Source organism: Apiospora hydei (assembly GCF_038363865.1).
Source record: "Apiospora hydei strain CBS 114990 chromosome Unknown utg000006l_segment0_segment0, whole genome shotgun sequence".
Taxonomy (NCBI): Eukaryota; Fungi; Ascomycota; class Sordariomycetes; order Amphisphaeriales; family Apiosporaceae; genus Apiospora; species Apiospora hydei.
In genome coordinates this window covers 4,169,309-4,196,110 of record NW_027117365.1, presented here as the reverse complement: position 1 = coordinate 4,196,110, position 26,802 = coordinate 4,169,309, and the positions used below count along the sequence as shown (strand labels likewise).

Genomic DNA, 26,802 nt, shown 5'->3' with positions numbered 1-26,802 from the left:
GGTGGTTGGACCTCCCAGTTTGCTATGTGGCTGTCGCCCTTTAGGACTTGGCGTGGTATGCCTGTTGGGTTTCGACACAATTTGGAACCTTTCCCACGTAGTATAAGTGTCCCTGTTTGGAGTTCCGACTGGCTGCGAGCTAGGTGTTTTTTGAACCCATCTCCCAAGAGGAACTCGATGGTTGTAATCCCTTCGATATCTTCGGTATACTTACCGCGCCGTGAGCACTAGTCCTGTTGTTCATCACCCTCTCTACCAATGGCATTATCTCCAGACACTTCTGAAGTAGTCGCTGGACTTGGAAGGTCATGATGAGGAAGCGCGCTTCTTACAATCTGGCGCCAATATATCGTCGCCGAGAAAATCCACACATTGCGTTTGGAGGCTTGGCTGCATTATTATCACCGTAAGAACTACTTTTATGCTTTTGGTGGTTGCCTTGAGCCGAAGCTCTTGGGCTATGAGCTCGTATCTCGGACACGCACGCCTTCTGACTGACGCACGAGGAAGCCGTGGCGATGGGGAAGAACCCCGCGACGCCGTGGCCATGGCCTCGGGCTGCTACGAACGGCAGCAGCTCCGCTAGTACTACTCCTCGCGGGTACACGTGCCTGGTCGGCTTCGATTTCTTCCGCCAAACGCAGTGTCTCGATAACCTGCGCCGCGCCGCGCTTCCTCTCTACTACAACATCAGCGCCGGCCGGGCGTCGTACTCCGCTTCGGGAGGACGTTATGGAAGCGGAGGCGTGGGATATTAAGGTCGATAAGGACCATTGGAGCTAGTCAACGTCCTTAACATACCTTCGTACGAGATGATGCATGCCTATTTTGCTTTTCTCTCATCACCATATAACTCTCGTCACAGCTAGTCATATGGTGCGTTGCTGATTTAAATGCATCTCCGAGTAGCCCATAGATATGATGGGTTGAATACCCTCTTAGTGGCGAAAGCGCTGCTTCCATTGAAAGCAGGGTCTTCGCCATCTGGAGAAGAGGAGGGGGCGGGCACGTAGGGCTACCCTGGATCGGAGCCGATGACGAGGGTGCTACTGAACCGCAGCGGTATTCTGCACAGTCGCATGGGTTTAGTGTCACTATGTCCCACAACAGGAGTATTGCAAACGCGAATAGCAAAACTTCAGAAGCAATCCTCGACAAGGGGTAGCATCATAGTCTGCTGTGGGTGCTTTGTATTGCATGTTGCGGCCCCTGAGGTGCCCAATAAGCTCGCTTGAGAGCTTCGTAACCTCTTGTTGGGTTCAACTGCGGTTTCATCTCGAGCCTGTGGTGTAGCCACGGCATAGCACGCCAGGTAGATTCAGCGACCAAGACGTAGAAACGTCCCTACTCACAGGAAGTCATGTCGATGTGTTGCGCCGCAGTCGAAATACCGGGCGTCATCCACTCAAGTGGGTGGGTAGGTAAGTATAGCATCCCATGATATGGGGGTCCAACAAAAGATGGTTCGGCCGCCGTGGTGGGAACATTGGTGCATTGATGGAATCGAGATCGGCGCTTGCGTGTTGGCTGTCCCACAGTCCACCGTTGAAGACCGGATAAGGTGCATTCATTTATGGAGCCGACGTGGGAGAGAATCCATTCTACCTTGACGTGTTTAAAACAATGTTTCGAATGTTTGCTCGGTGTCGTTCAGATTTGATACTGGATCGGGGCTGTCTGTTGTAGGCTGGATAACTCGATGTGAGCTACTCGAAGACTACCCTCGCCAACCTAGACCGGTGACTTGCTAGGCTAGGACAGGGGCCGCCGACATCGCAAATCTCGGGTTTCTTTCTTGGGGTCGAGGTAAGCGGTCCAAAACACTTTGTCTCGCCGAGCCCATCCGGCAGGTTAGGGGTTCGTTCGTTCGTGATAGTGTCCAAAAGCCGTTTGAGGCTACAGTACAGTAAGTAGGTCCTACCGACCAAAGTACAGGGGTGTCTCAGACAAAAGCACGCAACGACGCGGGGTAACACGGGACTGGACGGGAGAGAGACGCTCGGATCTCGTTCATGTCAACCCATCCATCACCATGTTAACATTCGACATTCTCGAGAGCCAGCCAGTCGCTGCAACCCGGATCTGCGTTCAGGAAAGCCGAGGAGGGACTAATTACTCCGCCCGTCTGCACACGGGGTGAGCGACGAGCAGGTGATACATTTCCTCCCTATCTATTGGACTTTCGTCACCGGGGTTTTGATAAGGAACCGACTTGGGAAGGGCGAGAGGAAAGAGAGCTGATATGCCCATGGCCAAGATGATTGGACCGCGGCCGACCGTCTCCTTTCACCTTTCAGGCCTAGCGACAAGCAGTGCAAGAGTGCAGACAGGCGTCTTACTGCAGCTGCGGCTTGCCCCAATCGGAAATGGTGGTTCTTGCATTGGAACTCAACGGTGCATCGCGCCGGTACAGGCGTAGGCCGGTGGTGGTTCGATGTCGGTGCAAAAATCAGTACACAGGTTGACGATGATTCCATGGGGGTGTCATGCGCAGGATGCACGTTACACGGGCGCTGGTGTACATAAATGTAATGCAGATGTAAGTCGAAGTAAAATTGCGAGCGGTGTGGTTTTTGGGTGTTCACTCCTCCCATCAGCGAATTACTTAAGCCTGCCTAGTGATATAAGCACACGCACATATAAGTGTCCCGCGCCACCACCCCGTGTGTTTTCTTCGCAATGTTGTTTTGTTTTTATCTCGCCGTCAGCTAATCGATGTCAGTACTTGCATAATCTACCTTACCTACTGACTGAGTTGCAATTCTACTCGGTTCAAGCAGCCGAAACACAATCATGCCCGAGAAGCACAACGCACGTTTCGCGGTCAGAGATCTGGAGCGGCGAGTGACGGCACGGTACGTAACCTAAATGCCCTCTCCCTGACTTACTCGTATCTGGGGTAGGATCTGAATGTGACAGAATTCTATATGCATGGGCTGCCCGGGATTGGTCAGATGCGATGTCACCCCACCACATACACAGACTCGATCGAGGTGTTGGGAGTGGTAGTGGTGGTGGTGTTGAGCTTGACTTGCATCCCTCTCATACCAATCAGTCACATGGGAAAGGAGGGAGCTGAACTGGACGGTCTGGCACAGACAGTGATGATGATGACATACATGTCTTGACCGACTTTTTCTTCTTCTGCTGCTGCTGCTGCTGCTGCTGCAACTCTCACCGCGACTGGAGATTGCTGTGATGGCAATGACTGTGAATTGATTTAATATATATTGAATATGTACATATTGAGGAAGGATGACAGACAGTACGGAAGATATTCCAAGGGCTGTAGCAGGACCCAGAACCCCACCGCTGTTGTTATTTCTGTCTACAGGCATCTGCTACTGCTGGGCTACACTAAAAGCACGCTGCGGTGCTGAACCTTTAGTGGACTCACAGCAGGTGGTGGATGGCTGCATGTGGCATCTGGATTGGACTGCTCGGAATGGAGCCTCGCCCATCTCCCACCGGGCCACTCTTCGTAGATGACACACTAATGTACGTGCAGATCCCTGTTTTCCATGGTTTTGGTTACTCTAGTGGTACTAGCACTCGCCTAATCGAGCTCCACACCCACTTAACGTAATTGCTTCAAGGGTTGATGCTGGTCTTGGCTGCGCGACGCTCGACAAAGTCTGGGAAAGTACAGTAGGTAGAAAACACCACGGGAAACAGATTCCCTAGGTCGCCGTGCTATTAGTCTATCTACTGCTCTCCTTCCCATCCCGACTTTTTCGTGCACTCCCGCACTAGGCGGCACTCTCTCTCGACACATGAAGAACGTGTCTGTCGCAAGTCGATAGCAAAAGACGGGTTGAAAGGGTCTTCTTGTTTTCTTTCTGGTCGCTGTTACCAATGTCGTTGTCCTAAGTTCGACCTTCGTTTTTCTCTTGCTTTTTCTTCTTCTTCTTTCCTTTCAGCCTCTTCCCCGAGTTGGACTCAGCGGGGGGCCATTGAGTAGGCAGATTCGGCCATGGTTACTTCAGCCTCCGCGAGGGATATGCTATCGTCCCTGATGCGACCCAGGCAGGAAACGCGCCAGCGTCACGACTCGTCCATGTTCGACTCGAATCCAAATACGCCCTCGCCCGGGCCAGACCGGAATCCAATCACCCGCCGCGCTTCTCTGGGACCTGAACCCCGCCATGCCACCGCAGACTTCACCGAAGCCGACGATGACGACGAGGAATCCGACGAGGCAGCTGACGAAGTAGAAGACGGAGATGAAGATGGCGAAGACGAGGAGGGGGGTCGGGGAGCTTCCCCGATTCACGCGCTATCGCCTTGGGGATATGGGCATGCTCGATTCGCATGGACGCCGGAGCTCTAACACGGTGATACCCTTGTTCTCTGCAGGCTATCTTGGTATGTCGGCATCGCATGCGCTTCGCTCCGGCTTCCAATCAAGGCTGACTTTTGCCAGACTCGTTGCCTATATACAGTATCGTACACTCGATTCGCATAATCGTCCAGACGCGGACCGAAACTAGTTTAACATGGGACCAGCTCCGATCACCTCAGGTCTCGCAGTTCCTCATCAAGCCCATGCAGCAACAGATCAGGACGCAGCATTTCACACGTGCGACACTCTACGCGCTTATGGCCAATTGCTTTCAATTCGCCAAGGAAGGCCAGCTATACCCCGGCAATGCAGGCACAAGTAGCACGCGCGCAAAAGTCTGCGAGCTCCTAGCACTGAAGTTGTTGAAAGAATATGGCACCAGAGAGCTCATCGATGCTCTGTCATATGACTTCTACCCATTACAAGGGTTACCCGATGCTGCTGGCGCACCCAACAGAGGCTACAACAACCGCAGCCAACCAGGTGTGGCGAGGACCTCGACGCTCGAGGTAGCCATTCGAGCCTCGGCCAAGAACTTCCTGGCACACCCCTTGGTGGTTCAGCAGCTCGAGGCCATATGGAACGGTGCTATCAGTTTCTATTCATCTGCTGACCATCTACATCGCGCGCCCGAACCCCAGGCGGACGCGAACCCCAAATCCACGAAAAGGGGTCCCGTGGACGCGAGGACACCACTCCTGAACTTCCAGCCTCCGCAGGAAGAGCTTAACCGCCTGCCTCTGCATGCTGTGCCTATCCGGCGTACTGTGACTCTGTATGATCCCCGAAACGCTTCTCTTTTCAAGCTGTCTCGGCTTCGCGTGCCTCGGTATCGCCAGTTCTTGTCAACCTGCTCTCTGTTCGTCCTCATTTGCCTCTTCCTTGCCGTTCTGATAGAACGTTCCAATCGCATAACCACGCTGGAGCTCGTGTTCTGGTTCTGGAGTGCAGGTTTCATGCTTGACGAGGTAGTGGGCTTCAACGAACAGGGCTTCTCACTGTATATCATGAGTTTCTGGAACGTCTTTGATCTGGGGATCCTGCTCATTTTGGTCGTCTATTACGGCATGCGTATATATGGTGTCTTCCTGGTAGACGCACACCAGTGGAATGACATGGCCTATGATGTGTTAGCATCCAATGCCATCTTGCTTCTGCCCCGCATCTTCAGTGTCTTAGACCACTATCAATACTTCTCCCAGCTCCTCATCGCCTTCCGACTCATGGCGGTGGACCTGGTGGCAGTATTCATCCTCATCCTCATTAGTTGTTCCGGCTTCTTCGTGTTTTTCACTTTGTCGAGAAACAACAATGATGCCTCCGAGGTGGCATACGCGATCTTTCAGATCGTCATGGGCTTCACACCAGCTGCGTGGGATGTGTAAGTCAAGTCCGCACTCGTAGCAATACTATCAACAACCCAACTGACATCGTTTATAGCTGGCCCCAGTACAACATATTGGGTAGACTACTGCTGTCGCTCTTCTTGATTATCTGCCATTTCGTCATTGTGTAAGTAATGAATGGCATCGTTACTGCTCGACTGAAGTGTACTGACCGCCACTACAGGACAATCCTCATTACTGTACTCACAAACTCGTTCATTGCCATTGCTTCGAATGCCAACCAGGAGCATCAGTAAGCTACTGTTCTTTCTGCGGGATATCAAGACGAATATACTGACTCGGCTGCAGGTTTCTTTTTGCCATCAACACCATATCTATGGTCAAGAACGATTCGCTATTCTCTTACATAGCACCAGGTAACATTCTTGCCTGGATGCTCATGCCCCTGAGATATGTGATGCCCTTGAGAGAGTTTGTGGGGTTGAACCGCCTGGTCATCAAATTGACTCACTTCCCACTACTTTTCTGTATCTTCGTTTACGAAAAGTACTTTTTGGCGTCAAACCTTTACGAACCCACGGACCTTGTTGAGAATCCTGGACGAACACGAACGCGCGCCATCTCCTTCGCTGACCCTGCTAGTCGGGCTGCGCTATTCAGTCCCAATGTTCGAGCCCGTGAAGAGTCTGGAGTTGGGCTGCAGAAGGACCGCGCACTTGACGAGGTATTCCGACGGGCGCCTGACACCTTACGACATCAGCGCAACAATGAGAGGAGGAAGTCGCAAACTGCAATCCGTAACTGGATGGACCAGAACGATCATGATCACGGTCAAGATCACGATGAAGAAGAGGGAGAGCCGCTCGCACATTGGCCGACAGTAGATAGCCGCCTCAGTGCAGGCAGTCGGTTTGGACGCAGATTCAGACACATTTCCGATGTCCGGTCGGCAGCAAGTGACCCTGCAGATCTCATGTCGAACAGTGGGTTCCAGCATGGAGGATATGGAAGTATGCGACAGCAGCAGGAGTATAAGGACAATACTGATGCTGAAGCTGATGGTGATGATGAGCTCGTCACAAATGACGACGAAGACGACGACAATGCCGAGACACAAGATCAAAGAACCGAGGCAGAGGAGGAAGAAGATTACTTCACGACACCCGTCGCAGCGCGATTTGGCACTTTGGCACCATCGTCGGTGAGTTCCAGGAACTCGATGGCCTCCGCTCGGCGCCAAGGCCATGGTGCCTTCTCTCCGCGCTCGGCCGCGCCACGCCGGCAAGGGATGCACAGTCGCACAATGTCGACGAATACGATACTCTATGCTCCCCAGGAGGTGGCGGTGCGAAAAGTGACAAGCCCGTCTTCGGCCTCGGAACAACCGCTTAGCGCGCAGTCTCGATCTCGACCGAAGAGCAGCCGCTTGAACAAGGTAGAGACGCCCGGCCAACGATCGCCCAAGACAGGTCAGCGGTCGCCGAAGAGGTCGATCTATAATGCCAACAACAACCACAACAACAATAACCCAGGCGCCCAGCGACCGCGTCCTATACCCTCGCAGACAGCGCCGAACCGCGCATCGCTTCTGGGGTTATCGGGTCCTCGGCCTCCGCACCGCGGCCTGTCGTCGGTGGACATGGACTTCAACTCGGACATGGGGCTCGACGTGGACGCCGCCAACGTCTTTGGCGCAGTGCCGTCGTCATTCCAGACGCAGATGGCGCTCGCAACGGGCCAGCTCAAGGGGATCGGCCGCGGGACCCAGGACCGCGAGAGCCAGGACCGCATGACGCGACTTATGCTAGCGCGCATGAAGACGCTCGAGGAAGGATTCCATGAAGTCGTGAAAGAGATGCGTCAGACCCGTAGCGCGCTGCCCACGGCGCAGAACTCGGGCGAGGAAGGGGGTGGGAGCAGTGGGCGATCGGGCCTTTACCAGGTTACGAGCGGAGAGAATGGTGGCGCGATTGTTACGAGACGTGGCGGCAACAATAACCAGCTTTTGGCGGCGGCTACGGCGGCTAACAACAGGCGACCCAAGACCAGCCGGCCAGCCAGCATTAAGGAGGCGAAGCTGCCGGCAGCTGGGGGCCGCCTCGGCCCAAGTCGAAGGGGACCAAGGGGAAGGAGGTCGCTCACTCGTCTGAGGATGAGAGCGAGGTACCGCCACGACGGGTCATGAGACGGGGCAGCTCGTTTTGATGATGTTTGATTTGAGTTGCTGATGGAGAGGTTACTATAAGAGCTAGGGAAATAGGGGCTGGGACTTTCGGGGTAAGGGAATTGTCGAAAATACTGGGATGGAGGGATGGAGGAATGGATGGGGATACCTTGCATCTATGCGGTCAACCAAGAAAAAATGGGATTGAATCAGCATGTCGGCGTTATAATTCTGCAACATGGTATTGCGGTTTGTTTGCGTTATATCCGGTTCCCATCACATGGACGCCGTCTCCGCGGGACGGGCCGAGAGAGGGAGAACCTGCGCTTGTATTTGTATGTATAAGGGTTTGCTTAACTGTGTGTGCGCTTAGGTATTTGAGGCGGCTATTGTGAAGAATCATAGACAACCCCACCGCTTGAAGTCATATATCGATGTTTACCCTGTGGGGGATTGTGGAGGTGAGGAGGCTCTGGTGATCTACGCAGCGTGCCCACTGTATCCCGCATATCGTACCCAGCTGTCGACGTAATAATGCGTTACGTCGTTCCTTAATTCCCTGGTTTCCTTGAGGGTTGCTTCGGTAGTCGGAGTTGGTCTTTACGTTATATGCCCCATTTCGGAGCACGTGATGAGAACTGATAACAGGTAGGTAGCGGGTGGTCCCGGCATCAGGCGACAATGGCATGTTCAGTTGGTGGTCCCTTCTTTCTGCGAATGTTTTTGTCTTCTGTGTTATCCTACGAGGTCTATGCGTGTGTTGCTGCTGCAAAGCTGCTTCTCGCCTGCCTTGCGATCTATACGATACAGTGGAAACCGCCGGTTAGAGGGTATATCCCATTCCCAGATGTGTCTTCCCTTTACCCCTCCTCTAGTCCCGGCCAAGGTGATGAATGACTGAATGAATGCTTCTCGTCTTTTTTTATTTTCCGTCCGATTGGCCTTCCAATGTGATACAGCGATGCTATGCTCGGCGAAATACAAATTCGAAACCGTGTATTGATGAAAACGAGATTATAAAGGGGTTGGGTCTCGTGGTCTAGATTCCGCCTCCACTTCGGTCGACGCTGACGTAGTAGCTCGAGTCATTTGACGACTTCTGGGCCTGCTCGTTCTTCTGCATGGCGCTGGCCTTGTAGCGGGCGCCGACGGCCAGGCCCGTGATGGTGGCGGCGACGAGGTAGAGACCGCGGTGACGTCTGTGATGGGTTATGCGTTAGTAAAAATTGTTGCTTGTCGTAAATTGTAAAATGGGCAATCGACGAGAGGGTAAAGAGAAGTGTTTACATACGGGACGGCTCGCAGGTGCTGGCTTCCCACTGTTCGCAATGGCTCCATGGTGATGGTTGTGTGTGTAACGTCGAGGGGAGAATGAACAGGATATAGCTTGTGTGGCTCTTGGGAACAACACTGTCGTGATCACTTATAGTATAAGTAAGTACCTATAGAGTGATAGTTGAGAAAGGGAATAGCTTCAGCAGTAATAGACGGTGTAGGTGTAGATGCAACTGGTCATGGAATCAAGTCACCCAAGCAGGTAAAGACGGCCGCCCAGCGTTTAAGTATTGGAGGAGGAAGTTCCTTATCTAATTAGTTTACCTAGTTATATAAGTAGGTAGGTTAGCTGAGGTCTGGTCTGGATAGACGGAATGCGTCAGCTCGTGGAACCCTCCCCGCGCGCAGCCGTTGTCCCGAAAGGCTTGATTTCGCTTTGGTAATGGTATGTCATGGGCAGCGGTCCGAGGCGATTAGCGTTTGGCCTCGTACGTGCATCGTAAGGTGAGGCACAGCACGAGAGCACAGGGCCACAGGCGGCTCCCTGGGTACGGTACGGGCGGACGGGGGGAGAAGAAGAAGGAAAAGATGGAGATAGATGGACGAGATGGCTCCCGTTTCCCCACACTTTGGGGGACACTGGGACAGCGCTTGGCAGGCGTGGGACGCCAACGCTAGGCCACACAGCGTTAGAGCGGCGCTGGAGCAAGCTGCAATTGGCAGTGGATGCAATGCGGGGGGCCACTGGCATATTACCGGATTCCCTAGTAGGCGAGGTCTGTTTTGTTGGGGGGAGAGAAGCTGTAGCCTGTAGGCAGTAGGATAGACCTGTCTTCAATGTTGTTCACAACAACAAGGGCATGCTTGGGGTTGAGACATCAGGCAGTAGAAACATTCAGGATATCTGCTGTCCTTTTGGGTATTAGATTTCTCTATTTTTTATTTGTTTTTCTTTATTTATTTATTGCATATTAATGTGAACCTATGAGTGATGAAGATATGGCCACAGGCACCATGATATCATTTGATACTTCAAGTGCCTAAGGACCATTAATGCAGGCCCGGCTCTTGCCTGTACAAGATCCATATTACATAAGTATGTAGGTATGTACCTACCTACATGTATCTGCCTGCCCTAGATTTGCCGAAAGGAACCGAGCAGCCATCTCGATCTTCTTCATGGTGGATGCAGCATGCTCTCACCACTGTCTCTTTTACATACATAGTTTTCATGTCTGAGAATCCCCTACATGCAACCTTATCCCCTTGATGGCGACAACGCTGCCCTTGGTATTGAAGGTAGGTGCTTTCCGTAATGGAATAAACAACAGGCCTAGTTATCTAATTAGGCATTACATCCAGTAGGATAAACACTATGTTTAACACTTGGATAACTATTACGCGACGGTACTAATAAATATTCCCCAATTAGTAGACTATGATATGGTGGGGCAGCGCTGTCGCCATCAACGGGAGAGTGAAGTAGGTGCGTGAGGCAAACGCTAATGCTCAGCTCCAAGCTCCAACCTGCTCACGCATCCTCCAAGATGCACCAGGCCAGGACATGCAGCGGCCATGCAGTTGGTGCTCTTCTGTCGCCAGCAAACCAATCATGCCCGACGCGGCTCAGTAGTGGTCGTGGGGGTGGACGGCTGCTTGTCGCGGCTGGTCTGGTGTCGTCCGTCTTAGTAAGAAACAGCATTCATGCTTCATCGTTGCCTGATTGATGGATGGCCTGACTGGCCATTTGTGGTGTATGCGAGGTGCGTCACACACATCTACAAGCAGCCCTCTTTCATCCCACACACGCGGTTTTACTGTACCGGCAGACCAAACAATGGTTCAACCTCCGTCTGTCATGCGTGCATGAATCAACCTCCAAACACTGGCACCGTTGCTGCCTTGGCTTGGTCTCTCAGCCTTGTTTCCCGCAGCCGCTGCATTGGTACATTCACCTTGACGCTTGTCCATCTGGAAATGAAAACCCGTCCCATCATCCTGCCCCTTAACTAGAATCAAATATTTAAACCTTGCATCCCGGCCTTCATCACTTTGAATATTCGCCTTCTAGCGAGCAACAACTCATCGTCGGCTCCAGCAGTCATGGCAGCCTCCTCGGCCTCGTCGCAGCCATCAAGCCCCGGTCAACAAGACGATGACATGGGTCCAGGCACGGCCTTGATCGAGGCCCGCATCATGGAGCTCCAGCGCGAGCAAGGTTACTTTCGTTTCTTTTTTCCCGCAGGATTCTCTCGACGGCCAGGCTCAATCGGAAGAGGGTGACACGCTTGTGCAGATATATTTCCCCAATAATGGTTCTGTCAGGGTATGTCGGCTCATACAGATTCCACCCACACCAACTCTCCACTGACGCTTACGTATATTTCCAGTGTGATGGTACTGCATGGAGCCACGTGCAGATCCGTTTGAGTGCAGAGCAAATATCGGCTACTAAGTCGGATGTCTTCAGGGAGAAGCTGGTCGAGGTCACCCCCGCAGATGAGGGAGCGGCGACAGCAAGACTATCTAGGCCCTATGCTTCCAGAAGGTGTCAAGTACATCCTAAACTTGACACCCCCGGATATGGGCGACGATTTGGCTGCTCTGGTGACCATCCTGTCGGTCCCCGAGAGCGTTCGCTCATGGTGGCAATCCGGCCTAAGATTGAACGTCAAGAGATCCTTGGTGTCTGGACACGATGACGCTTGCTCTGACCACGAGCATGTTCCCGATGACTGTGAACCGCTCCCTGGGGTTTCTATGATGCCCACGGAGGGCCAGCCACAGCCACAGTCACTTCTGCCTGCTCTGGACCTTGATGACATCGTCGGCCCAGTAGTATCGCGCCAGATCCCTGATTACTGCCCAATCCGCCATAGGGCCAATGTCATATTCATCATGGAGGCCATCCTGTGTGGCAACACCTATTCAGTACTGAAAGCCCTCGATTCGGCAACACGCGTCTACACAGTCGTAAAGCTAGCCAAAGTCCTGGACTGTGTTGACGTTGTAGTAAGTGAGCCCCTGCCGCCCGGATGTTACACGACGAGTATGGTACTGACGTACTTTCTTCCCCACAGCTTGATCCTGTCTACTCCTGGGCCCTAGCTCACCCGAGTGGCAACTTCATCGAGCTCTTGCCCGAAGTCAGTCTTGGGCTGTTCTGGGATCTGAAGATTGTTGACATCGTCCGCAGTACTTTCTCGATCCTCGTGGTTGAGGGGGCCATCGAGTTTCTCGGCGCTCCTACGGACCTTTCGCCTAACACCGCTCCGACGTTGAATACTTCACGCACTGGACCTACGACCATATTTGGTCGTAAGCGAGATGCGGTGCCTGAGGACATATTCAATGCTCTCGAGCATGCCCGGGACAGCCTCGCCGAGAGAACTCATGCAACACTTGCCCATTTCAAATCCGATGGCATCTATGACCTTTTGAGCAGGGGTGATTTGGCAGGCAAGGGCATTCCTGAATGGGACCGTCTCAGCAATATAGGCGAGACTCTTGGATGCATTGTACCTGGCCGCTTTGCCGATGCTCCAGTTAGTCCACCGGTCCCCGTCTTGACTGCTATTTCAGAGCATCAGCAGAACTGTCTCCTGCGCCTGAGACTAGCCTACGATAGACTGGCATCTGCTTTGGTTGCATACTTCCACGTCAGCATGGCAGAGTCATTCAATGGCAATGACTGTGATTTCTCTCGGGCTGACCTAGACCGCAAATGCTACGTCCCCCGGTCGCGGTTCACACAGACCTCAGTCATATATCAGCGGCTGACCGAAGAGCAACGGGCTCTCACGGTGTACCCCTGGTATAAAATGATGACCAAAGCAAATGCCGATACCAAGGACCAATTCGATTCTCTTCCAGTGTACGGCAGCACCATTGCTCAGCTGTCAATGGACTTCAATCAGCACCTGTTAGACGGCATGCTCCTCTTCCCCGAACTCATGTCGTACCACGGTCTCTACCTCGGTGGTAGAATAACCTTCTTCAGTCTCGAAACCTTCCGCGTCCAGTACGCAGAGGCTATGGAGTCCCTGCACCAAAAACGGAGACTAGGAAGCCTCGACGGCGTAGATTTTCTGACTCGGTCACAACACATGGCGCTAGGTGCGGCCGAGGAGGAGCTGTGCTTTCTGCCGATGTGGGCCGGTGGAAATGACGACGACCTCGGCGGTGTCTACGACAGCGGTTTCGTCCCCGACACTGCACACGGTCCCTCGGGCCCCGGCCCGGCCTTTCACACGGGCTACAGCGTCGCCACGGCGGCCTCGAGTATCGCTCCATCGACCCCCACGGTTGGCCGAACAACCGACGACGATGCGGTAACCGTGGGTCGCTCGATCGCTGCGGCCGTCTCCTTCTCGTCCAACAGCTCGACTGCTGCTGTAAATAACCACAGCTTGGGTCATCCCAGCGAAGAGACAGACCGGTGGAATTCGGACGATTTCATGCTTGAGTCAGCAGGTTCGGAAGATTTGGACGATTTCGACTTGGCAGAGTCCGGCTCGGACGACGATTTCCCCCTCGACTAGGCTAGCATGACCGCGTCGGAGCCCGGATTTGGCGGACGGAGCCCTGCACATTTTTTGGTGATCCTATGCAAGGTCATGTGTCAGATAATTGGCGCGGCATGGATTGTATATCACGCTTTGGTGCGCCACCAGGAATTTATGTTGGAAACACGTATCGAAGGCGACGTCATTTTTGGTGAGTACGCATGCCGCCGTGCCCAAGTCAAGTTTGGACCATTGGATGCTAACGTTTCCCAGGAGAAAACTGTCCCGATGCTTTTTTGGCCTAGAGAGGTCGGCAATGACCACTCAGGGCCGGAAAGCAAAGCTCAGATGTCGTTAACTGAGAAGCACTATAGTTTAGAATGTTGGATGACTGAAGCAACGTACAGCGATGAATGACGCGGCGGCTCGCATACTGACTGAAGATGGATCATTCGTGACGTGGACTGAGATATTCATTGGCAAGCTGTTCTTATTCAGCCGTTAACTGACCCAACAACATCAACATACATACATACATCATAGCTCACCCCAATCGTACCAAACGCTACGGCAGTCAATCAGTTCACAGCATTCACAAGTGTCCATATTGACCAATCAGTTGTCAGAGTCGAACCAATTTTTGATGGCTTAGCTACTGGTTATATCTCTCTTTCCGCAAAAGCAAATTGGTATCATCGTAGAAAAGTGCTCTTTTCCTGTAGCCCGAAGCCCTGGTATACGAGGCTGTCGCTCTCTCTCGGTGTGTACGTGCGAGAGCTGCAGCAATTCCAACATATGCCTGGCTCCTCAAGCTCTAAAACGCCAAACCCCCTTTCCAGTCCCCTTTAACTTCCTCCTCTCGACCTCGATGCTACCAACGATTTCCCAAGACGAAAATGTTTACCCATACATAATGCAGGGAGTAAGATGAGTGCGCGATAATATGAAGGCATTAGCTGTCCTCTTCGTTACGCCCAGCTCATCTCCTCATCCTCCATTTCGGGCTCGTCATCGGCCACAGGTAAGGGATTCTTTCGAGGCCGGCCGCGCTTTCTTGGCTTAGAGTCCGACCTGGCACGTTTCTTCCTCCCACCTGGCGTATCGCCCGCCTTCCTCTTGCGGCCTCTACCATCCATGTTTTCTTCGTCGTCGTCATCGTCCGCGAAATTTGGAGTCGTGGGCTCACCGTCAGCATCGAGCTCGTCATCTTCTTCGCCGATTTTGACTTCACTGTCGACATTCATGAGCTCGTTGAAGTTCTTGCACGTCTCAATCATCCGCTCCTGTGAATCGAGGCCCGTCATAATCGTAGCCATGTCCTCCCAGAATTTGTCTCCTGTGACTCCCTGAACCTTGACAGGAGCCTTGGTGACATCCTTGGCCGCTGCTTTCTTGTCAAGCTTGGCTTTGGCTTCCGTTCTTTTGTTCAGGTTGTACAACTTGCGGAGATAGGTACGTGCCTCCCAGACTGACAGAAGGATCATAGCACCTGCAGTCAGTTGGCGAAGACGCTTTGGATCAATTTCTGATTCCTTGGCAATGGCCGGCTGTTCCCCGTTCTCGACCGGCGCTTCACTGGCAAGGGCAGTGTCTACACGGACTTGGAAAACGTCCGATTCGATAGCTTGAGCTATGCCAGATCCCGTCATGTGTACTATCTTCTCCATGGCGGAGACAGTTGCTTGGATGTCACCCATCGCAGCGTAGTCGAAGAAAGCAAGATTCTCAACCAAGAAGCGCGAGGACTCGACACGTTCCAAGCAGCCGCTGTCATCCTCGAGTTTCGACATGTCGAAATCAAGCAAGCCAACAAACTTGTCAATGAAACGCTGCCGACCTTTTGCGTTGCTGTTATCGTTGAGGATGCTGAGCGTTGATTGCAGTTTCGAGGTGAAGGGGTTGGCAGTCGCACCCCTGGCATCTTTGACAATGTCTCTTTGATAGTGGAAGGCCGATTGCACTGCTTTAGCGTACTCCTTCTCCAATACTTTCTCATGCTTTTGGTGCAACGACTTATGCTCAACGTAAGCCAACTTGGCAATATCTGGTCTGGGACATGTCTCTAAAGTGATAAGAGTGACACCAGTTTCCTTCGGATGAACGAGGCCTTGTCTACTGATGCTGGACAAGATCTCCGTCGCGAGGAACGCATGGTCGTCCTGGCTTGCCAATGTGATGCGAGTGATATCCTTGAGGAAACGGTGAGTAGTACCCATCGCCACAGCATCGAAACTAGTGCTAGCCATAACCTTTAGGTCTTTCTGGTCGGGCTCTTCCTTTCCAGCTGCTCCGGCTGCGGCTGCTTCCTCTGATCGCTTCTCTTCAGTGAACAAGAATTCTTTGAAAGAACGTAGGATCATCGATTCCAACGCTGGTACCCGTTCCTCAAAGACTTGCTGGAAGATGGTATAGACATTGACGGAGAGGAAGTTCTGTGGATTCGATTGGCAGATCAATCCAATAGCGTCCAGGGCTGGTTTCCTCATTTCAGTCGCCTGGTCGGGAGCTGCGAATGGGGCAAGGACATCGACCATAAGTTTAGAAACGGGACCTCCTTTCCACTTCTTGAACTTTTCCTTGAACATGTCGACTTGGCTATCCAGGTCGCAGTGCTTGCCAATCATACCCACAATCAAGGCATAGCGATCGAACTGCCGGAATCGTTGTTGGTCCAACGGTTTCTGCAGTGATAAAGCCCGTATGTTTTGGACTCCCAGCATACTGGAGATGACAAGCTTGCTAAGATGAGCAGTGTTCTCCAGAAGGCCACTAATAATCCAAAGACAAGCAACCACATCATCGAGCAGAACTCGGGTGACTTTGCTTACGCAAGGCATCAGCTCCTTTCTGACATCGGCCAGAAACTGAGTGTGCACCTTGGGCACCTGGGGCAAGATCCGTCGGTAAATGACAGCGACGGCTCTAGAAGTTGACAGGTCCTCGCTCGTGCTGATACTGGCGATGCGCGGTTGAAGACGTCGTATCTGCTCGAAGGTGAATAGCTTGGGTTCAGCCTTGGCGAATACCATCAAGATCTGAAGTGCCCCCTTACCCGAGGGTACTGATGGGTCATCTGAATCCGGGTTGTCCACCAAATCGAACATATTGGCAACCAGCCTAGTGCAGACCTGCGTGTTGGCATTCACAAGTTTAGTGTCTTGGGAAAGAATGATTTGAAACGCCTTGTCGAGAACCTGAGATGAGTTGCCCTGCCGGACGGTTTGTACCATGAGAGCAACATGATCGGTCAAAGCTTGCCTGTAAGCCGTTGATTCGTCGGCCTTGTAGAACGGCGCAATCCATACTTCCTCGATCATTTGTCGCGCGAGCTCTTTCACACTGTCGTCAGGGTCTTGTATACGTAGGAGAAGCCCGTTGGCAATCTTGCATCGAATTTCTCTGTCCCTGTTGCGTAGGTAGATGTCTCTGGCAAGCTTCATGGATCGCTTACGGACAGCCAGACTCGAATCGTTGAACCGTTGATTGATGGTGGGGATCATCCTCTGCTCCAGATGTGGGCGCATACCAATGCATTTGCCTATCAGCCCGAGAGCGGAATCGCGCACCTGCGGAGAAGTGTCATTCGAGCATTGGAGAATCAGATCGACAACTACACTGTCGCCATCGAGGATTGCCGGGTCTGTTTCCAGAACCGATGTGATACTCTTAAGACTTTTGCTGCGCACAGTTGCAGCGTCTGTGGTCATTGACTGCATGAGAATACTCAAGATTCCCTTATAAGAGTCGCAAAAGTTTGATCTGAGTAGAATGATGGAATACGCAAGCTTAGCATGGTTTGCGCTCACAGCGGCTGCGTACGAGTATTCTGCAGTCAGCCACTGGCGGTTCTCAGTCATTTTACGAAGTCGATATGCCATGCGTCCGTACTCTGCTTCACGCACGGAATCTTCCTCGTCGACCTCACCCTCGTAGGTGTTGCACAGCCCGACGCTCCAATCCATCACCATGAACGAGATGGCACTTGTCAGATGGGGGTCTTGTTTAAGGCAGCCTTCCAGATACTCTGACACAACACGGTACGGCCCAGACCAGCCAGTTATCTTCTCAGGTGAATGCTTGCGGTCAAGCGCAAAGAATGATAGATCGGCGAGGAATCGACCTTGTGCATCAGCATCACTACCCTCGAAAGAGCTGGCAGCTTTTCGCACATCCGATCTGAGATCAGAGATAGCGGCAGCCATAGCCCCCAATATCTCAAGAGCCATGTTCTTAGCTGGTGCTGTATGCTTGTCGCTTTTGATGATTTCGAGCATCATAAACATGGCCATGCGAAGAATAAGTTCAGCTGCGGGCCAATCAGGCATCCCGAGACATTTCGTAAAGTCTTCGATGAACAGGTCTAACAAAACCCTTGGTGTGTTCTGCTCGCCAGTCTTGGCAACCCTGAGAGCCCGATTGACCATGAACTGGATAACATACGAAGCGTTGCGCATTGCCGTCTCAGACAGTGGTTTGGCAAGGGCCTCGAGCTCGCCCACCGCAGTTTTGGCTTCAGTGGATGCCATTTCTTCGGATCTGATGGCAAAGTTGGTATCAGAGTCGCCACGATGCGTGCTCTGACCTTCTTCGCCATCTTCGCTTAGCGAATTGACCCCTTTGCTCTTGGCGACCTTGGCCGCACTGGCCTGTACTAGTCGCATGATAAGAGCCGAGACAGGCTGGATGCTCCCACCCTCAGAGAGCTTGAATTGTTTGGCGTGGCTCTTACTTTTCGGCAGCTTTTCCAGGGAAGTCAAGATATCGTCAAAGATACCCTGCCTTGATGCAGGCTTCAGCACGAATATCTGGGACAGTAAGTCCATAGCCACGAGACGGAGACCGTCGAATTTCTGTACTCCGACTATCGAGTCCTTCTCGGTGAAGGCGTTCTCGACGAAAATCAAGCGGGTTGATGTGAACTCCAGAGTGCCTACCACAGTCTCCGAAAGGTCGATGCTGGAGTTCAGGCTGGAGAGAAGGGCGAATAGCTTTTGGCAAGCTGTGAAGATAGTGCTGATGGGCTTCTTGTGAGCTAGCAGGTGTTTGAAAATCCCGTTTTTTGCCTCCGAGGTAGCACGCATCTCAACAATGGGTATGATGATGCCTTCCATGACATTCTTGAACAAGTCCAACCCTAATTGGATAAGATCTTCGGAATATAACTGTTTCTCTTCTCGACCGCCACACATCACAGTAAATGCAGTCCTGGCGGCTCGTAGCCCAGCCTCGATATCTGGGAGTGATTGCATCCACACTCCAACATCAATCTCACCCCAAGACTCGTCAATCTTGCAGTCGAGTACCTCGGCATGGCGAAGTGCGCCATCACACAGACTCTGTAGGCGCTGCAATTCTTCGACGGGAACCAGACGGAAGCATTTAAGGTCCTGAGTCTTCAAGAGGCACTTCTGGACTCGATCGAAAGCGGCGATGGTCAGCGTGGCTTGCTGATCAACAATAGTGACCCATGCATTGTGGCCGCTCTCTAACTTGTCCTCAGCCTCAAAAACCTCCCGAAGACATCGTTGTAAGGCCTTTAGTGCATTATTTGCCAGCTCTCGGTTGCCGAGCGCTCCGTTTTGCAGATTTTCGTTATCCTCGAGCTCCACACGCTTACGCTTCTTGGAGAGGTAGGCGGGAGCGTCTGCTGAGTCGTCCACGACGACGAACTCAGCTTTGTTAAAGGTCGCTGCTGGAAGCTCAATACTGATGCCTACATGAGGTGATACTTTCTGGGGATCTTGTGCTGGGGCTGCTGCAGGCGTTACAGAGACCATGGGTTGGGGTGAATGTTCGGACTTTACTTGTGCCGTCGGGGTTGTAGATGTCGCGGAAGGCGATGGCCGGTCAGACTTTGGCGTGAGACGGGGCTGCGACTGCGGCCGTACCATCAGGTCTGCAGGAGAGACAGTTGCTGGGTGGCTGAAGGGCGAAGGTTGTAACGCCTCCCTAGTCTGGGGTGTGGTTTGAGCTTGTGCTTGAGGTTGAGGCGTGGCAGATATCGATCTACCCGCTGCCTCCAGTTCCTTTTGCGTCGGGATGTGAACCTCAATACGAGCATGGTTCTTTGCAGCAGCTTGAGTGTTTGTTGTGGCCGGGTTGTGCTTGACAACTTTATGGGTCTCGCTCTTGCGCACCTTTGGCGATTTCTTGGCCGTTCGAGGAGACATGGTCTGTCCGTGGGATGTCGGCGTCTGCGTTCTCGGCGTATCGGGGGTAGGATATCGGAAGTTGACGGCAGAGTTGTTGTAGATCATCCTAGCAAACGGCGAGAGGCCGTCGGCTAGACTCTTGGTTGTGCCGTCTGTAGATGCGGCCGTTTTGGGTGCGGTCTTGAATTGACTGAGGTCAGGCATTAGTCTGGTCCTCGACCATTTGGTGATGGAATGTGCTCAAGCAGTTCGCATTCAACCAGGTAGCTTGCAACTTACAACAGTGTTATTTTCTCCGGCTTCAGGAGGCTTTGTATGAATTCGAGGCTGCCATCCAGTCGTTTTGACTGTGTTGGTGCTTCGGCCTCTTGGTTTAGCGCATCGTAATCTTCGTGCGATACAAGGCCTGCTACGGAGGGCGCAAGTTGACCTGAGCCGATTGTTGGATTGTGAATGATTGCTGGAAGTCAAGTGAGCACTTGTTAGCCGATTCTTAGAGTTGCTACAAAGCTGCAAACAACATTGAATGGAGGGTGGCAAGATGGGAAAGAGCGGAAGCAGGTGTGATTATTAGGGCATCTGGTGGTTCAGGAAGGTGCACGAAATTAAACTGGCAGGTACGGCACTTACCAGGCTCGAAGGGAAAGACCGACGTGAAGGGCGTGTATGGCAAGGCCTCGTTCAGAGTGATCGGTCTATCGCGACTATTGCGAGCTTCCTCTGCCGGCTGCGAGGGCGCAATCGGCTGTTGCAGCGGTGGCTGTTGATGTTGCGGCTGCAGGAGCACGCTGGGCTCGATATACTGGCTTTGCTCGTACTGCGGCATCATGCCATTCGCCTCTCCATAGCCGCACCCGTCCATGATTGCTGGTGGTATCTCTCTCTCAGATGCATCCAGAGTTTCGACGCCCAAGTCTATGATGTCGATGTCGTGGTATTGCTACTTCCCCAGCTCATTACAGATATCATCTTCGTAACAAGCCCAATTCAACTACTTGCATGACATGAGCTTTGGACGGGGAGGGACTCGATTCGATGTTCGTTCGCATAGGACCTGCTTGGTATCTAGAGAAGTCGGAAACGCTCTGAACGGTACGCGTGAGCAATTTAGAGGGAAGCGAGTGAGATGCCTGGAAGTTGTCCGGGCGCTCAGGGCTTGAAATATATCGCGAAAACCGCAGCGGCTTGCCCTGTTGTCACGCAAGGAAGTCGCGACAGCCTTACGCTAAAGTTGGACAATGGTTGAGCGAGCGAAAGATTGGATGGAGCTCCGAGTCTAAATCCAGATCCTCCAAAAAGCGCAAGGGATTCCGAGACCCTCCCTGGTATTTACAGGGATTGCTGCCGTTGCGACCAAGCTACACATGTGCACTATTTGTTTGTATTTACAGACTGCCGTCCACGGTAAGCATGGATGCTAGGCATGTACCTTAAGCAGAGGCTTTGTGTGAGGAATGTACATGTTGTCATCGCCCTGCAGCTGCAGAGAGGTCCACCCTATCTGGCCCGTCGGTCGGTGCTCGGAGCTTGACTATTTTTCTGGCCGACTTTTTTTAGATTAGACTTTTGACTGAACCATTATCGATTATCGTCACCTTTGGTAGGGATAGAGAAAGAAAAAAAAGTCGCTGCTGTTTTCCTGCCTCACCTTGCGATATCCTCTCAAGGCTCCAGTCTCGTATGTTTACTATACGTCCAAGTATTCATTCCACAGCAATCAATTGGTCAAGATGAGCGCGATCGGGTCTCTGGTATTCTGCACCGGCTGCGGTAACCTCTTGCCCGCGTCCAAAGGCGACGAAAAGAACATCCTTACCTGCGAAGCATGTGGTGAACAGAACAAGGGTCAGTATTCGAAAAGCTCGCACTCTTCCAGATAGAGAATTCCTTCAGTCGAGAGTCCCTAGTCCCCTAACAGAGCAAATCTTCAGACACCGTTTTCAAAGAGATCGTTACACAGACGAAGCCCTCGGATTTTCCCTCGCTGCTCAGACAGAAGCTATCCACAGTCCAGACCGTTGAGCGACACAAGATCCGGACCGAGGCTGCGACCAACACAGAGACATGCGAGAAGTGCGGTGGCAACGATATTACATTCGCCGCCGTGCAGCTGCGAAGTGCCGATGAAGGCAGTACCATCTTCTATACCTGCAAGAAATGTGGTAACAAGTACGCCGCCATGCGCCAAGTGAGGTTTCTGCGAACGCTTGCTGACTTGATAATAGATGGACGCAAAACAACTAAAACAGAACGATTTTCAACTCCTAAATCTAAGAATGCCATCCCTCCCTATGAGCTCGACTACTGCTATGCGCGCGATCGAAATGAGTCCATCTGTCTATTGAATATTATACACCGGTTGTCTCCTGCCTCGCCGTCTAAGCGGCTACCGTTGTTTTGGGCGCCGAGTCAGGGATCAGCGCATACTCGGTTTGATTGCTCTGTTCGTAATCAACCATGTCGAGAGCCACGATCACACTGTCACGCACTACCTTCTCCTTGTCATGGAGGAATCCTTTGAGGATATCCTCGACGCCGTCTTCCTCTCCAAGACTACCGAGAGCCTCGGCGGCTTCATGACGTACCATGCTCGCTTCTTCGGTGTCACTTAGTGCGGCAGTGAGAGCTGGTATGGAGGCTGGGTGCGAGAGTTGGCCGAAAACGAAAGCGATTTCGTGTCGGAAGAGGGCCGAAGGATCAGAGAATCCCTTAGCAAGAGCTAAGACGGCTGGTGTCGCGGTAGGGAGATCTGGGGGTGAAGCGAGGTCGCGCAAGGCGAACATGGCACGGTATCTAATGAAAAGGGGTGCCTTGGTGTCCATGAGAGACTTCTCCAGCTCCTCGACACTTTGTACGGAGTCGGGCATGGAGGGCGCAGGATCTATCGAAGCAAAATCACTTCTGCAAGTTAGCCAGGCTCGAAGCGCGGATATTGGTGGACGTTTGTCGCGATCGTAGGAATCAAGTACCTTTGGCGCAACTTCTCTTGCTTTCTCTGCTCTGAATTCTCCCACTCTATGCGATCAATAGCGATTTCGCATGTCTCTTTAACTGCAACGTTCTCACCCTCGCGGTTCAGGAATTCACGTAGGATGTCCAGGTTCTCGGGGAAGCCCAGGGCGCCCAATGCCTCGGCGGCTTCATGTCTGCACATGGGGTCTTCCTGCAAGTCGCTCAACGCCTTGCGCAGGGGCGGGGTGGCCTCCGTCTTGCCTGATTGGCCAAGGCAGTAGGCGAGCTCGTGCTTCAAGAGCGCCGATGGCGAGACAAAAGCGGCGCCAATCGCCTCCAGGGCGGCAAGGTAGTTTTTCTCGTCATGGTCGTGCTTTGCGACGTGCTTCAGCGAGAACAGGGCGCGGAACCGGAGGGGCAGTGGGGTCGACTCCGAGCAGAGCGACTCCCGCAGGGCGGCAATGGTCTCAGCGGTGACCTTGGTGGATGGCAGGGAATCGTCCCTATCGGCGCCGGTGGCGACCTTGGGTGCTTCAGACATGGTGAGGGGAGGTTCGGGATTTTGCGTAGAGGTAGTGGTAATTGTGATTTGCTTCGCGGCAAAGGACGGCTTCAGCAAACAAACAACTGAAACGGCCGGCCGGACTTGTGGAGGGGTGGTGACTAGGGGACTTTTTCTTGTAGATGGAGGGGTCGTCACGCTTATCGATAGACCAGCTGGGATCGATCTAGGTGGTGAGTCAACACTGATGGTGGGGCAAATGGCTGTAGAGGCGGCGGCTCTTTGTGAGAGGCATGTATGCGGCAAAAGACACTTACACGTGGAATAAGACGGTTTCCGTCGTCAGAGTTCTGGTTGGGCCGATATATTAACAGCCTTCACACGGAAGATTGTAACGCGGAAGGTTCTGGCAAGGCATCTACTCGCTGGGATTGTCTTCGCAGTTTCACCACTTGGGGGACACTATCAGGAACAAACATCAAAGGCAACTTCCATAAACGCCTCAGGATAGCTCCACATCGCACCACCGGCCACGCGATGCGTCATTGTCGTCTGTAGTTGATTGTAAGACCTCAGTTGTCCTTTTACTAAAAACCAGCCGATATACCAGCCATTTTATACAATACACCCCTCTCGGAGAAAGAAAGCCCTGAGTAGGACAGAGTGGTTTACCAAATCAGATTGATGCATTGATGCAGACCACACTGCCCAGACTTCTTAGACCGACATACAGAATGGCGCTGCATACCGCCAAGGACACAGCCAATAAGCTCATCTGTAAGTGACAGCCCCTCGTTGTCGTACCACAGGGAAGCTTCCGCGCTCACACGAGTACACACTGTGTCCAGTCGCGCCGGCTGGCAAAGAAGTCCAGGGCCAGGCCGAACAGTTCAAAAAGGGGCACCTCACTCGCGCGGACCTCGATGCCACCAGTCCCATCCGGCAGTTCCATGCCTGGTTTGCGGCGGCCCAGAAGTCGGACCAGGTTGCCCACCCCGAAACGAGCACGTTGTCGACAGCTTCGCTCCCCTTAGGGCGCGTATCGGCCCGCGTGGTCTACCTCAAGGAGCTCGACGCCGAGGGGTTCGTCGTGTACAGCAACTTCGGCACCAGCCGCAAGGCCGCCGACCTCGCCACCAACCCCTGGGCTGCCCTCACGTTCTGGTGGGGAGGGCTCGAGCGCCAAGTCCGCGTCGAGGGTAAGGCCAGCCGCATCACACCCGAGGAGAGCCAGGCGTACTTCGACACGCGCGCGCGAGGGAGCCGCGTTGGCGCCTGGTCGAGCCGACAGAGCCAGGTCCTGCAGCCCGAGGGCGAGGGAGATGACGGGCGCAAGCAGCTGGAGGGATGGGTCAAGGAGTCAGAGACCAAATTTGAAGGCAAGGAGAAGATCCCCGTACCAGAGTTCTGGGGTGGGTTGCGACTTGTGCCCGAGTCTATAGAATTCTGGCAGGGACGGGAGAGCCGACTCCACGATCGGTTCGTTTATACACGCAAGGAAGGGACTGATGAGTGGTCATTGGAGCGCCTCAGCCCCTAATGATCCAAGGGACGGTGTTATGTACCAAAATAACCAGCGCCCTGCCGCATCGAAAATATCCTCACTCAAATAACTCGTTCCAAAACTCAGGCCACATCACATGGTACTACGTAACTGACTTGAGATCAATTTTCGTGGTTCTGTCTTTTTACTGATACGCTTGGATTGGGGCTTTGCGCCCAAATGAGGATCCCCGTTTTGATGTAAGCATGGTATTTGGGATATCGCGAACCATCGAAAAGGACCATGGGCGCAAAACTTCTCGTAAAAGGTAGTGATTCTGAAACTTGAAAGTCGTGGTCTCTCTTGTCCTACCATGGTAGAGCAACTGGGGGTGACTGTACTCTGTCTAAAGTTTCCCGGCGCTCTATGGAATGTTGGATTTCCGCATTCAGACTTTCTGCGACACTTTGATTGGATCTATCAGATTCTGCATTGAGGGCGGAATAAAGGGCAAAAACACCGAAAATGAGACTGTTCTTCGTTGTTTTATTCTTTGTTGGGGTCTCTAAGTAAGGAGGCGACGGGAGTGTATCTGTCGGGTGATGGGTTTCTATCAATTCTCAAGACCTCCATTCCTGTAACGATAGCCGCAATTGTCCCACGGATCTAGTTGAGGAGTACACATAGCAAACCGGCCATATCGCCAAACTTTCGACACGTAGCCCTCCTTGGTATTGTTTCCCCTTCTCGTAGGATATTATGACAGCCAAAACTGTTAGTTGAGTGTTATTTATACGTACATACCCTTATATTCTGCCCCACGTTACTAACGATCGCGATAGTACCCAAAGCGGCGGTTACCCCTGATAGGCAATGATGTGCCTCGCAAAGCAAAGCGTCAACGAAGGAATGTGAATACAGCGTTCAGAGAACCGCTCAGTCTCCGTGGTGGAAGCATCAGCTCGCCCATCCAACAGGACGACGACCAACAGGGAGACGACCAACAGGGAGACGACCAACAGGAAGAGATCCAACAGGAAGAAGTCCAGGACAACGAGAGTCAAAACAACGAGACATATATCGAATTTGTCCAGAATGAGCCTTTCATTCTCGCATTGTTCCATGCAACCGGCAGAAAGGGTCTTATTCCAGAAGGACTGTCCCCCCGAAGGACAGAGAGGTCCTGAGAGAAGGCATGAAGGCATGGGAGCTGCTACAGCATTCAATTCCTCCCAATGTTATTGATCAACTCGTGGTACCAGCGTTCCAAGATCCAGATGGCAAGAATTCCGTCCGCAGCATGAGTACGGTGCTCCTGGTAGCTTCCGAATCAGTTGGTACAGAATTGCAATCAGGAGCTCAGGGTCTCGAAGACGATTATTGTACATTCGTCAAACAAACGGACATTTTCGATCTGGTGTACTACCTGACCAGCGTCATAGTCTGGATGACTGCCAACCGCACGCTCTTTGAGCGGCTCGGGTTCGAGAAGATCTATTGGAAAGCCAAATTATGGCGATACATTTGGCGCTACAACGCATTAGCGACCCTGCGCATAACAAGCACTCGACCGTCGCGGGAACGAGAAGCTTTGTATGGCAAGGATGCGGAGGCGAGTCTCATGGGCTCTATGAACACAATCGTTGACCATATCGAGACTATCATCTCCGTGCGGGTACAGATCAGGGAGGAAATGGAAGTAGACTTACCTCCTAGTCCCCCTGAGCCTCAAACAGACACCATCGAGGAAGAAGAGCCTGAGAGCTTAACCCCTGGTAAGTGCGCGTCAACCAGCAAAAAAGAGATCTTCGAAACCACAGTCGGTGACGGAAAAAAGAATGATGAATCTCCTGGGACTCCGAGTAAGAAGCAACCTAACTCAGGTAAGATGTCCCACAACTGCCGGCTAGGCAACGTTCCTAACTGGGTAGCATCATTCTCACTACCCTTTCCCCCGAATTATTTGCTCTCTTAACCTTCACACTCGGGCTAACGCCTGGACTCTATATATTTAGGTAACAGGGAATTCGGAAGTGGAACAGGTTTCATCAAACCGAAAACCATATTGAGACCTTATGACC

The 26,802-nt window shown here is 52.6% G+C and overlaps 8 protein-coding genes across 8 annotated transcripts; 5 read left to right on the top strand and 3 right to left on the bottom strand.

The window, feature by feature from the left end:
- Positions 1 to 518: 518 nt before the first annotated feature.
- Positions 519 to 758, top strand: PG997_008541 (uncharacterized protein; the record flags this gene model as incomplete). Its single annotated transcript, XM_066812856.1, has 1 exon — positions 519 to 758. One exon carries the CDS (start codon positions 519 to 521, stop codon positions 756 to 758), a length of 240 nt encoding a protein of 79 aa, XP_066668198.1.
- Positions 759 to 3,973: 3,215 nt separating this feature from the next.
- On the top strand, positions 3,974 to 7,873 carry PG997_008540 (uncharacterized protein; the record flags this gene model as incomplete). The annotated part of the gene is made up of 6 exons (XM_066812855.1): positions 3,974 to 4,250; positions 4,357 to 4,365; positions 4,424 to 5,723; positions 5,783 to 5,854; positions 5,912 to 5,980; positions 6,037 to 7,873. 6 exons carry the CDS (start codon positions 3,974 to 3,976, stop codon positions 7,871 to 7,873), a joined length of 3,564 nt encoding a protein of 1,187 aa, XP_066668197.1.
- A 1,018-nt stretch (positions 7,874 to 8,891) lies between these two features.
- PG997_008539 (uncharacterized protein) lies at positions 8,892 to 9,190 on the bottom strand (the record flags this gene model as incomplete). Its single annotated transcript, XM_066812854.1, has 2 exons — positions 8,892 to 9,051; positions 9,144 to 9,190. 2 exons carry the CDS (start codon positions 9,188 to 9,190, stop codon positions 8,892 to 8,894), a joined length of 207 nt encoding a protein of 68 aa, XP_066668196.1.
- A 2,436-nt stretch (positions 9,191 to 11,626) lies between these two features.
- Positions 11,627 to 13,668, top strand: PG997_008538 (uncharacterized protein; the record flags this gene model as incomplete). Its single annotated transcript, XM_066812853.1, has 2 exons — positions 11,627 to 12,139; positions 12,208 to 13,668. The coding sequence occupies 2 exons, from the start codon at positions 11,627 to 11,629 to the stop codon at positions 13,666 to 13,668; spliced, it is 1,974 nt and encodes a 657-aa protein (XP_066668195.1).
- Positions 13,669 to 14,600: 932 nt separating this feature from the next.
- Positions 14,601 to 20,646, bottom strand: PG997_008537 (AT hook domain-containing protein; the record flags this gene model as incomplete). Its single annotated transcript, XM_066812852.1, has 3 exons — positions 14,601 to 19,974; positions 20,064 to 20,244; positions 20,415 to 20,646. 3 exons carry the CDS (start codon positions 20,644 to 20,646, stop codon positions 14,601 to 14,603), a joined length of 5,787 nt encoding a protein of 1,928 aa, XP_066668194.1.
- An 868-nt stretch (positions 20,647 to 21,514) lies between these two features.
- On the top strand, positions 21,515 to 21,972 carry PG997_008536 (uncharacterized protein; the record flags this gene model as incomplete). Its single annotated transcript, XM_066812851.1, has 2 exons — positions 21,515 to 21,629; positions 21,716 to 21,972. Coding segments are annotated over 2 exons (372 nt in total), but the record flags the coding sequence as incomplete, so codon positions are not given.
- Positions 21,973 to 22,162: 190 nt separating this feature from the next.
- PG997_008535 (deoxyhypusine hydroxylase) lies at positions 22,163 to 23,277 on the bottom strand (the record flags this gene model as incomplete). Its single annotated transcript, XM_066812850.1, has 2 exons — positions 22,163 to 22,685; positions 22,754 to 23,277. The coding sequence occupies 2 exons, from the start codon at positions 23,275 to 23,277 to the stop codon at positions 22,163 to 22,165; spliced, it is 1,047 nt and encodes a 348-aa protein (XP_066668192.1).
- Positions 23,278 to 23,972: 695 nt separating this feature from the next.
- PG997_008534 (pyridoxamine 5'-phosphate oxidase) lies at positions 23,973 to 24,778 on the top strand (the record flags this gene model as incomplete). The annotated part of the gene is made up of 2 exons (XM_066812849.1): positions 23,973 to 24,015; positions 24,087 to 24,778. 2 exons carry the CDS (start codon positions 23,973 to 23,975, stop codon positions 24,776 to 24,778), a joined length of 735 nt encoding a protein of 244 aa, XP_066668191.1.
- Between the last annotated feature and the right edge of the window lie 2,024 nt (positions 24,779 to 26,802).